The 12,185-nt window shown below is 39.0% G+C and overlaps 1 protein-coding gene across 1 annotated transcript in view; it reads right to left on the minus strand.

The window, feature by feature from the left end:
• Positions 1–462: 462 nt before the first annotated feature.
• LOC119018045 (mucin-5AC-like) overlaps positions 463–12,185 on the minus strand; it is a 39,922-nt gene continuing 28,199 nt past the window's right edge. Inside the window, 18 exon segments of the mRNA XM_037095374.1 lie at positions 463–886; positions 2,739–2,862; positions 3,038–3,077; positions 3,583–3,711; positions 4,197–4,292; positions 5,185–5,307; positions 6,711–6,751; positions 6,850–6,948; positions 7,590–7,758; positions 7,865–7,899; positions 8,479–8,609; positions 8,729–8,798; positions 8,909–9,087; positions 9,289–9,472; positions 9,689–9,872; positions 10,333–10,580; positions 11,421–11,592; positions 11,721–11,860. Of these exon segments, the coding sequence (XP_036951269.1) occupies positions 670–886; positions 2,739–2,862; positions 3,038–3,077; positions 3,583–3,711; positions 4,197–4,292; positions 5,185–5,307; positions 6,711–6,751; positions 6,850–6,948; positions 7,590–7,758; positions 7,865–7,899; positions 8,479–8,609; positions 8,729–8,798; positions 8,909–9,087; positions 9,289–9,472; positions 9,689–9,872; positions 10,333–10,580; positions 11,421–11,592; positions 11,721–11,860 (2,381 nt within the window). The 3' untranslated portion in view covers positions 463–669.

A 12,185-nucleotide genomic window follows, 5' to 3' on the forward strand; every position in this document is an offset into this window, starting at 1 on the left:
GTCAACACTGAACATGGAATAATGGAAAACAATTCATAAAGTTTCTGAATTAATAATAAAAGGGTTTTGAACTCAATATTACTACCCAAACTCAAATGTCTGCTTATATTTTTAGTGTTTATAATTACGTTATAAGGTTTAAAGGAATATCATTGTAAATTATCTGTTAATTATGCAGACCATGAATAAATTCTGCAGCTGCTCAATACACAAGAAGAACTCCTGTTCATGCGGCTATTACTATCCCTACTAATGTTCATGCTGCTTGTCCATGCTAATATGGATAACATCACTAATCCATGCTGATCATGTTGATCTAGCTAAAAAAGCAATCTGGATGCGATGGTAATAACTACATGTGACTGTTAACCAGGGCCCATGGGGGATGGCATTGAACAATACAGGCATGCACACACAGACACACAGACACACACAAATGAACAAACATGCTCAGCCTGCAGCTACAGTATGATTTTTATTCATGAGATCTTTGTGGTTTACAATTATATCAAGCTCAGTCTAAATAAACTAATACATTAGGCATAAATAGAAGGATTATGTATGCAAATGAAGCGGACAGTCATTCAATTATGAATGCTCAGTCATGGTCCTTAAAAAATCATGCTAATAAGTGACAATGTGCTAGTCAGGGGTTTTGCTTTATCTCCTTTATCGACGTGACTTGATGCTGGGCGGAGTGGCAGTCTTTTGACTCTGGCCTGGCACGGAGCAGTCTGTCTTGAGGCACCCGCAGGCTTCAATGTGGATGTAGGTGTAGGTGAGCTCTGTGTTGTCAGGGCAGGTGAGCTGGATCTGCCGCTCAGATGTGGCCAACTCCTGGCAGCAAGAGCAGGTGTGCTGCAAGGATTTCATTTTGTTCGAGTAGCTAAGAGAAGAGAGACAGAAGAGAAAGGGAGAGGTGAGGAAGACAAGAGGCAAAGGGGAAATTGGGACAGATTCATTTCAGTTGAAGAAAATCATCAGAATTTAAGACAACAGATCTGCAGGTTTAGAACACTCTTTACAGTCACATTTATGCTGAACTGAGCGAAAAAGGTTTTCAATGTATTGTTATTTTCTCAAACATTCAGTTTTATTAATTGTTTTAAAAGGGGCACTATAACAATCTCACACATAGAGATCAGGGGTCTTATTTAATAACAGTACATATGCACAAAATGTCACCACCTCCCCCACAAAAGTTATCATCTACACAAACAAACCTGACAGGGGAACCCGTGAGCCCGTAAAACATTTTGGGTTCGGGCCCTCAGACACTTAATTCCATTTTATATCAAACGTTACGTGTACCTTTCTTGAGTTATATTAATTCTATGAGCGCCTTTCAATTGTAAAAGCTATAAGCAAAGCCAAATCTCATATCAAAGTCCACTAGACTTGATGATAGTTCATCAGTGCTTTCACACCATCAGAGGGTTAGCCGCACATGATGCTTGTGTAGTATGTGGTGGCTGTGTTGCTGAGCTGCTGCTGCTTATTCACATGTTTGGGATCACATAGGCTGTGTTGCTGCTGCAGCGTGGCTCCTGCCTGCCCTATCTGTTTACACGGAGTACGACCTTGATAATTATTAATAAATATTATCAATAAATTAATAATGACGTGATTTTCCTTTACCCCCCTTGAAAGAGGGAGAAAGTGGGAGGGAGAATGAGAACCGTGCACGTGTCATGGTAGAAACAGGTGAGCTGCTGCCGTGTTGAGGCTCTTGGTCAGCTGTGGAGCACAGCAGCTGTTGAAATTCAGGTTGTGAGGACTTCTGAAAAGTTAGTCTCCATATAATTTTTATTTGTATTTTCACTGCAGCAAATGTGACTGCTATCAGGTGCGCACAGCGCACTAGAGACATGGTGGCTACATTGAGAGTCGTCCTTCCACTGGCTTTGGACCCAGTGAGCAGTACACTTTGTCAAGTATTCTGGGGTGTCACAAATACATACAAATGTAGTGGGATCCTGGCCATCTTCACTATCTTCAGGGATATTTAACATGCACGGGTTAGCTGTGCGAGAACTTTTTTTCAGATTTTCAAGGTGGTCCAATAGAGACGCGTTTCCGGCCTTGAGGGATTTGATGGTGGCCTCAGCTGTAAAAAGCTGTTCAGAGTTTTCACCTGCCAGAGCCTCTGTAAGACGGCCTTGAAAAAGAGTTGACTGTATCACGTAATCCTTCCACTGCAGCTTGCAGGGGTTTGATCGATTCTTGGATTTAGAATGGCCTTGTCTTCCTCGAGGTTGGTGTGCTGTTTAGCTATTTCTACAACAATCAGTCTGTGTTTGTGAAATATCACCTACATCGTATTTTGCAGGCCAGGGAGTGTCATGAAGAGATAGTATGGCATTGCATTGTGGGATCTATAGGATGCATTATCTTTTAAACTTGAGCAATATTATGAACAGGATATCCCAGCAGCAAACGTTATGACCATCCTTTTTTATGCCTTTTTAATATGGCTTTATTGACAGGACAGTTTGAGATATGACAAGAAACGGGATGAGAGAGAGGGGGAGTGACATGTGGCAAAGGGCCCCAGGTCAGGCACCCGCTCTACCAGCTGAACTAAACAGCACCCCTGCATTTTGACCATTCTTCATTAAATCTCTTGATTTTTTTGAATGGGAATTCCCCTTTAATTTCATGAAAGGCACAACAGACACATTCTTTGTGTATATTAATAATAGACTGATGATAAGAAAGATGACATTAGGTAGACTTACAAGGTGAATGTGCCACATGCTCCTCTACAGGATGTGATGTTGACCTTCTCTTGGGACTGGCAACCCTGGCTCTCCAGGTACATAACAGTGGTGGACACATTGCATGGTTGACCCCTCGGAATACCTGAGGAAGGCAGGAGACACATGTTGAAAGTAAAGAAGATCTAATTTGACCTGATTTACTGATCATTTCCTCTGCACATTGTTCTAAGAGCAGTCATAAGGCATCAGGATTACATGTGAGGCCATAGGAGAGCAAATAATAAACAGGAATCAAAGACTTAAGAAGCAATACATACAGGTACGGCAGCATCCATCTGGAGCTATGGTTTCAGTTCCCTGCAGGAGAAAAACACATTTACATCAGGATGCTGCTGGGTCGTGTTTCATTCATCTAGTTTCCTTCTCACAGTGATGATGCAAAATACATAATTTCGTTATGGCTAAAAGTAAAATGGCCACCATGGCCGCCAAATAGAATTTTTGTGATTGGTCCATATCTGAGAATGTTCAGGGCCCCAAACAACTGTACCAAGTTTCATGTTTTTTTGAAAAAGAAAATGACTTTTTCACATATCACCATGTCATCCTCATATCGACATAGAGATTTACATGGGTCAGTAGATACTGTAGCAGTGTGCTCACACCACTGCCACTGTTTTCTTGTTTCCCTCTACCTTTTTTCCTGAAACATGAGCATCAAGTCTTTAGTGAATGTGTGTTTTATATCCCATCATGTGTGTGTGTGTGTGTGTGTGTGTGTGTGTGTGTGTGTGTGTGTGTGTGTGTGTGTGTGTGTGTGTGTGTGTGTGTGTGTGTGTGTGCACGTGTGCGTGCAGTCTACCGGTATGCAATCATCAAGGTAGAAGGGAGGGCACAAGGTCTTGGCTTCAACAGTGATGAACTGATTGATGATCTGCACACACTCGAACTTCACACAGGGGTTCCCAGGGGGAGTCCAAATGGTGCCAGGCTAAAAAATAACAGACAAAAATAGCGAACGTGATCTCACAGACTGGGCTGCATCAGATTTACCACCACCATCTTGATAACAACATTTTTAGACTTTTAGACTCTCAGATACTACATCCCATCATTTTTTTTTGAAAAGTCTGCTGTATATTTTAAATTGTATTCAATTCCAATGATTTGATGACTTGTTTCACCTATGGAAATCTTTTATTTATCATGTTACAACACCAAGGGGAACTGCAAAACATCTGCAAATGCACATCAAGTGGCTTTTTTGATTTCAAGATGTCATCATACATATATGTGACACATGCAGATATACTTGCACAAAGCAATGCAATGTGATCCAGTAACATCATTATTGTATTTAAGGGATAGTAGAGATATTTGAGACCTCAGTGACTGAATAGATACAGTATATGCAATCTGATCTGCTATTCTTTCTTTTCAAACATACACATTGAATGCACACACAAATATACTAACCTTTAATGTGTGTGTGGAGTTTGACAGTGTGACAACGCAGCTTGTTTGGACGCATTTCCCACAGCAACTCTCTGAGACCATCTGGTACTCATAACCCTGGATAGCAACACAAAGATAAACTCAACATATGACCATAACATTAGAATTCTGGTGGGTTTAGACCATGGCAGACATAGATGAAAGGGAAGCATTCACAGATTTTTATATATTCAACATCTGTTAATTATTTCTGGTGGCAGTGAAGAGCAAAACTAAAGTCTAGACAAAAACTTCGAGAAAACTTTGTGAAACAGCTATGGCAAATTCTAAATCATTGGTGCCTTCTTATATATTCTACATTAAATGCAAAATATTAAGATGTTTCTTTCCTTGAAAACAGTGTCAGGATGTTGTGGCATCGCTGTACAACGTATCTGTTTTCATGTCTGAAGTGCGCCCTGTCTGCTTCCCTGTCTGAAGTCTGTCATACTAGGGGTGGGGGATATCACAAAATTTGGTTTCGATCTGATATCAGGAAATACAAGACCAGTATCACCTATATAGATATAAGTGCTAAAAATTTTAATAATAATAACTTTTTAATATATAACAAGACAACCTTTTAGGGCAAATAACAAAAATGTCTTGAGGAATCACCTAAGAGAAATACCAAAATAATCAAGTCTATAGCCATGATAGACTACTGTGTAGCTGAAATACAGGAATCCCATACCTTTCACAGTTACATTATGGAGATGATTAAAAAAGACGCTGCTTGTCCAAATTCAGTGATAAATTGATCTCACTCGCCATTCTGTCCTTGCTCACTCTTGAAATCATGTTTGAACTTGTGAATCTGTTGGCGTACATGCTCAGGTCTGGTCTTGGAAATTGATCAGTGTTTAAATTTGTTTTGCGCTCTTTTGGGTCCAATGGATTCCCTCAACTGATGAGTTTCCATATATGTAAGTAATTAAGTCAGAGACAGAGAAAGAAAGACTAATCTTACCACAGGGCAGTGGGTGTCACAAGGTATAGGCTGACATTCTATTTTGTGTAGTTTGCTGCTGGCATCTGGCTGATCAGTGCAACTGCACTTGTCACATGGATTCATGGGCACCAGTTCTCCAACCTGGTGCAGTGTGAGAAGGTAAATGTGGTGGGTGAAACATGATAACCACTCAATATAATGCAGGACAATAATTAAGTAAACCTTTGTTTAGATAGCATTTAACACATTTAACACAGATTCAGGGCAGAAAAAGAAAACAAATCACATATGAGAAAAAACAAACATTTGAAAATAGCCTACTTCTGACAGTGTATCACAGGTGATGATGCTTTCAGGAGGCACAAAAACATGGCAAGAACAAAACAAAAGGCCTGTGACAGCTTAATAGTTGGGATCTTATTGGAGTTATATATTGCCTTGATGGCTGAAAGACTCAAAAACAAAAAAGTGTTCTTTCAAACAAGTTTTTGAAAAATTGAAAGAAGCCAGAATTCCCTGAACGATTGACCAAATCTAGAACTGCTGGAGAAGTTTGAAGCCAGCTAGCGTATATCAAAAAAAGTTATATTCTAATTAAATGTTTGCAGCATGTAAACACCAATCTTTATTAGACTATTTTAAGAAACCAAGTAAGCAGTTAAGTTGAGAATCTTTAATCAGAATGAATGAAGAAATATTGTCTATGTTAATGCAGTTACTCTCATCTTTCTAAAAGGAGGATTTATGGCTAAGCTTTTGTAGGATATTACTTAAGGTTTTAAAGGTCTAGGTAGTAAAGTGGAGCAGAGTGGTGAATTCCTGCCTCTTTCACTCTGCCCCATTGGACCTTATTTCACTTCATGCAGTTGTTTATAGTAAGAAAAAGACTTTTTTTTTTTTTTTTTTTTACAAATTTGAATTGTGCCATTAATTGCACATATGATGTTTGTCAATTTAAAAGAAAAGAAGTCAGGAGTTTCATGGTCTCACTTTATCTGAAACCCAAACTGACTTGGTAAGTCATATAAATCTTGAACAACTGGACGAAGAAGAAATTCTTTTCCCTGGATTCACTGACGCATCCATCATTATAAACATAATTTTTATTGCTTCTAGATATTCCATATACCTTCTTCTTTGCCAGGTGTTGTGCAAAACATTCATGGCTGTAACTAATTTTCTGTTTAAAATTCTGTAGGTGTGGATTGTTGGAGTTGCAGACATTTTTTAAGATATTGTTCTCATGAGAGCTGATGCGTTCTAGCTAATGTTACTTCCTTTACAAAGCCTATTATTTCCAAAGATTTAGATAACCTTTTAAAGTCATGACATAATTATTCACCTTTACCACCAGTAATCAGTCTAGAAATTTCCTTTCAAATCTTTGTCATGACATAAAAAATGTTTTGATGAAAAATAATGAAACAGTCTCAGAGTTTTGAACAACAAAGTTGAACAAAGCATTCGTGTATTATTTTGTGTCATATTCTGGTCAGTTGTATTCACATTAGCTTGACATGGAGGTGACAAATGTGAGGTCTCACCTGATATTCATGGTTGTTGAAAACACACACATCCTTTTTCACTATAAGGGAAACAGACCAATTGATGAATGCATTTTAAAATTCACAGTGGCAAAAATTAGATGTGGCTATGCAATTACAGCAACATGCGCACACTCACCACAAGTATAATTGAAACAACAGACTCCCATGGTGGCATTCAGAGTATAACCAATAGGACAGGATGGCACTGAACCAGGGCACTGCTTAACATCACACTCTGTTCAAAGACACAGATGGATGAATAAATGAATGAATGTTCACACCAATACAACAACTGAGAATTCTGTTAGTCCTTCCACCAAGGTCTTCAGCAACTACCTGCCATATGTAATCTAATTTAATCAAATTACTAACACCCTTGTCACATAGTCGATTTCACGCACTCATTGCAGACATGGTGCATGCTATCACTTTCGACCAAGCAGCCACAGTGAAAATTTCAGCTTTAATAGGTGTATAAATGTATAAATAACATCCATTTTGAGCTGCTGGCAACAAGCTGTATGGAGGCATTTACATTTTTTTTCTTTTAAGATTTGAAAACAAGTCTCCATCTACTTCATTTTTAGGAGCATGCTGCAATGCTGTCTTGCTGTAAAGCTCCAGAAATGTTCAATGGACTACATATCCTCCCCAAAGTTTCCATCACCAAGAGGTGAGTAGATGATGACTAAATTGATGATGATGATGATGATGATGATGACTCATTTTTGGGTGAACTATCCCTTTAGGAGTCCTCTTGATCCTGAATACAGGTGTTAAAAATAGATGGAGTATGTGTACAATTTCTAAATTCAGTAGAGACCTATAAAACCCAGTGTGAATCCAGGGGTTGCTACCTTCTTGGTACATACTTACCACATTTCTCTTGTTGACAGCAGCCAACAGTGTCATTGACCTTGACCTGACCTTCTTGGTCACAGGTGAGAGCTGGCTGTGTTGGACAGGACATGGGATGGCAGATTACCTGCAGTGTGTCCTCCTCACACACACACATGTCACAGCCTTCTGTCCATGTTGTATTGGCCTGAGGATACGGTGATTTTTATAGAATTATGTCAGGAGACACATCTTTATCCTGGCTTGTCAAAAGGTTATGTAAAAATGACTGGCACTGATGACAAATAATTTACCTTTGTCCATTTTCCATTTGGCATGCGGCAAATTTCTGTCAGGAGAAATGATAAAGTACAAAGTCATTCTTTCGGTTTATGGACCTCCGGAGCTAAAGCTATGCTGAATGTATTCTCACTGAATTAAGGTTAAGAATAATTTTTTATGACTTTTTAGAAGAACTTTTACAATTAACTCTTACAATTAATATGAATTACTAAAATTCACCCATTGCTAAGGCACTGCATTGTGTAGTAGCCAAGGGCTTCTCTAACTGCTCAGCTGCAGGTAGTCAATTTGTATGATAATCCTTTTGATAGTTGGCTATCACAGTCTGCGAACAACCTCAGACTACATTTTTGATTGCTTGAATCCAAGTTGCCTAAATTACTGCTAGTCTAGCTCCTTTTAAAGCTACACAGTTTGTTTACATAAATAGGCTGAGGAGACTAATAAACACAAAGCAGAAACATGTATATATTGACAGGCTTTTCGTCAATGGAACATAACATCTGGGTTAGCCTACAAAATTATACCATTCCAACAAGGCTCTATAGGCTGCCAAAAACTGCAGGCAGGGTATTCTTAAATGAAAAATAACTGTCACCATACAGTAGTAGTTATCTGCTCTTACCACAGGTGGGCACACATTCGTCTGAACTGGAAGAGAGGAGAGTGGTGCCATTTGGGCAGTAGCAACCCTCCAGTGTCAGATTCAACATGGCACTGAACTCATTGACAGCATAGATGTATTTGTTGTTGTACCTGCAGAGACAACAGCATACCATGTAAAGGCCACACCTTGTTGCTGGTCAAAGCATACATGGAGGAAAAAAATGATTGATTGTTATGAGCAACAACAGTGTGTTGGTGAATTGCTTTACCAGGATTCACAGGTAGGCTCCACCAGAGGGCCACAGGCCTGATACACTTTTGGACTTGGACATTTATACTCTATCAAAAGATGAAAACAAAATACTCATTTTGATGGAGGTCATTGTATTGATGCTGTTGGTGAACTGTTAAATTATGAGTGTGTTACAAGGTGTATTTCAGTTGCATACCACAGAGTCCTTTGGTGGCACTCCTCCAGTCAATACACACTCCGGCCTCAGCACAGGCATCAGCATAGGTTTGTAAGCTGGAGCAGCCAATGTGATTAATGTGCAGGTGGCAAACGTCAAACTCACACGCCGTAAGAAATGGACTGTAGTCAATGAGCTTGTGGCAACCTTCAAACAAACTGGGGAAGATGGGATTTATAGTCAGTATGGACACAGAATACAAACTTAATGCATTATTGTACATTATCAAGCTGAGACAAGTGAATTAACTAGAAACGTTTTGCATAGCAGGTGTGTTTCAAAGCTGTAATGTAAATTGTTTAATAAGGCCTTTGCAGAGATTACATTTTACACGTTTTACCAAATTTCCCTTGCAGTACCTGCTTTTGATGATGTCACAGATGGATGTATTGCATGGGACAGGCACAGGTGTTGGTGTGGGGTGAACCGGAGGTTCACAGTAAGTGTTGTTTGCATGCCACTCATGGGCCATATCAGGACATGAAGGATCAATTTTGCCACTGGGCAACATGCAGTCATCTGTCCGGTTGTTGTCACATGTGCCTAGAGAAAGCCTCATCATTAGTAAAACCGTGACGCAACACGAGTCAGCCACTACCATTTTCATGGAAAATTCCTAAAATTATGTGGAAACCATGTAACCATGCAAACTCTTTTTTTTTTAACACTCAGTCATTCTTAATGCTGAATGTGTTAAGTTTGGTCCAATCAGTTCTGACTGCCATTTCTGATGTGATTTATATCTACTGCAGAACTCACCACATTGTCCCCAGGTGTTGTTGCCAAATTCACTGTATGGCAGGTAGATACTAAATATGAGCCCGGAGAAGGTGACCTTGGCGTGGATTTTAGGGATGACGAGTACTGTATCAATACCAGTTGTGGTTATACGGAAGTCACTATTCTGATAAGCAGGACTTACACGCTTGTCATTCACAGAAATCTGCAACAAAAAGCATCATGATATAAATGTAAGAAATAACCCTTTTCAAACTTCTTAAATGAAAAATAAGTATATCATGAACATTATTATAAGAAATCTCTCCATAAAGCCAGAGCAACTTATCATTTAGCATTAAGCAAATGTCTTCATCCAAACCATCAATGTTTCTGTTAGACCCAGTCCCAACTAAATTGATTAAATAAGTTCTACAACAGTCCTTTCAAAGAAGCTTCCCCCTCTCTCCCTCCGGCAACCACCCACCTACCCTGATAAATCAATCAAGGACTATAGTCTAGACCTGCTCAATTTGGAAAGTATCATGAGATCACTTTTGTTGTGAATAGGCGCTATACAAATTGATTGATTGCTGATTCATTGAAATGTACATCATGAAAATTAAAAAAGTAAGCATGGAAGTTGCATGGAGTTGCTGCAAGGAAAATGATTATAGTATAATTACCTGGTTTGTGAAAATGCCATTAATATTCTTCTGGGTAATAAAAATCTTGTAGCTATTGTAGAAGACAGTGATGGACTGTGGACAGGACAGGCCATCAAGTGCACCACAGTAGTAGTTATCGATCATAACACTGAAGTTGTATCTGGGGATTATCTCTTTCACCAGCCAGTAGGAACAGTTGCCTTGAAAACCATAGTAGGTTCCATCGAAGGTGACATAATGGGGGTCTCCCCAACCATAGCAGTTACCTTCATACAATACAGATATTACATTTTTAAAAATATATTCCAAGTCATCTGGCCAATCCATTGTTATATGGTAACCTTGATACTTTTCAACCTTTTAATTCTCAGAAAACAATGCAGTGTTATTTTCTCTCTTGGGTAAACTTGAGTAAATCTTTGGCATAAAGTAATCACTTTTCATTTATTCATTTATTTTGTTGCCCCTGCCTCTGAGAGTCTATGCATGCCAGTGCCCTATTTGTCAGTCTCTCAATGGGGATTGAAGGGGTTGTTATTTTTAATAAATGCTCCTTTTAAAGGTTATGTAGGAAACCTGAATTATTTTCTCCAGGGCATCTAACAATTGTTTAAATAATCTTTCTATTCGTCATTTCACTCTCTGTCTGTCACTCACTGTGGAAGACAAGGCACAACAGTACAGCAGACTTCACATGGAACAGTGCCAGACACATCTCATGATAAGAGGGAGAAAGTGTGAAAAATCATTATAAGTTGGGAGAAATATATGAGAAATGTAACTGCAGGAGCAACAGAAGAGAATGATGAAGAGTGGGAGTCAAAAGTTGGGACCCTATAGTTCACTATGTTGTTGTGTGGACCCTCTAGCTTCATACTGGAACTGTAATTTTAAGAAATAGTTGTCCTCTTAAGACCCAAAAACATGGGGAAATGGGGTACAGCTTGAATAATACCAAGGTAACCCTTGCAGCATACAGTATATAATACAGATAAAATACAATATTGGCTAAAAAAAAACTATACATAGAACAAAGTATTGCAACTGTTAAGTCTTTACAAGTTTTAACATAATGGTTTGGCAACCAAGCAAGATTTCAGACTTACATTGACATTCATAGTGAGTGCAGCATCCATCATCATCCTTCACTTCAATAGCAGGGTAGTTGTTTGCACACACTACAGGCTTCTGATTTGGACACTGTGTCTGGTTGTAGGTCACTTTGCCATTTTCACATGTTCCTACACTACAGTTACTCTCCCTCCAGCTTTCACCATCCTGGTGGGGGGTGGTGGGGGGGGGGAGATGTCATAGATTACCACATTACAATCAATTAACAATTGATCGAATAACAAAAGATAAAAGTTAACTGTAACTGTATGTATGCAACAAATATAGAGAAGTACCTTTCTTGGAGGATACACATTGACACACTCTTTTGGTGGTATGGGACACTCGTGATGTATGGGCACTACTGTACAGTTCTCATTGCAGTACCCTATGTAACAGTGGCCATCATGGTCCGTCTCATTGTAGACTATTGAGCCTGAAAATGAGGCACAGGAAGATTGTTGACAATAAGTTTGTCAAATTTCCTACACCATATGTGAGATCATATATTTCAGTTTACATATATACACTATTTCAACACATTCATTAGCCTTGCTGAGTTAACAGAGTTAGCTGAGTCATCTATACATTTTTTTCACCCTCTCTCTACAAGACCATTATGAAAATAGTGATGCTTTGGCAACTCGGCTTGTGAATGACCAGCTGTGATTATATCTAACAGTAAAATAATGGACTGTGTCTTTGAGTGAATTAGCTGATTCATTTGCTGGGGCAATCCATTTTTTACTGCCAAAGTGAAC

Source organism: Acanthopagrus latus, chromosome 4 (genome assembly GCF_904848185.1).
Source record: "Acanthopagrus latus isolate v.2019 chromosome 4, fAcaLat1.1, whole genome shotgun sequence".
In the NCBI taxonomy this organism is placed as follows: domain Eukaryota; kingdom Metazoa; phylum Chordata; class Actinopteri; order Spariformes; family Sparidae; genus Acanthopagrus; species Acanthopagrus latus.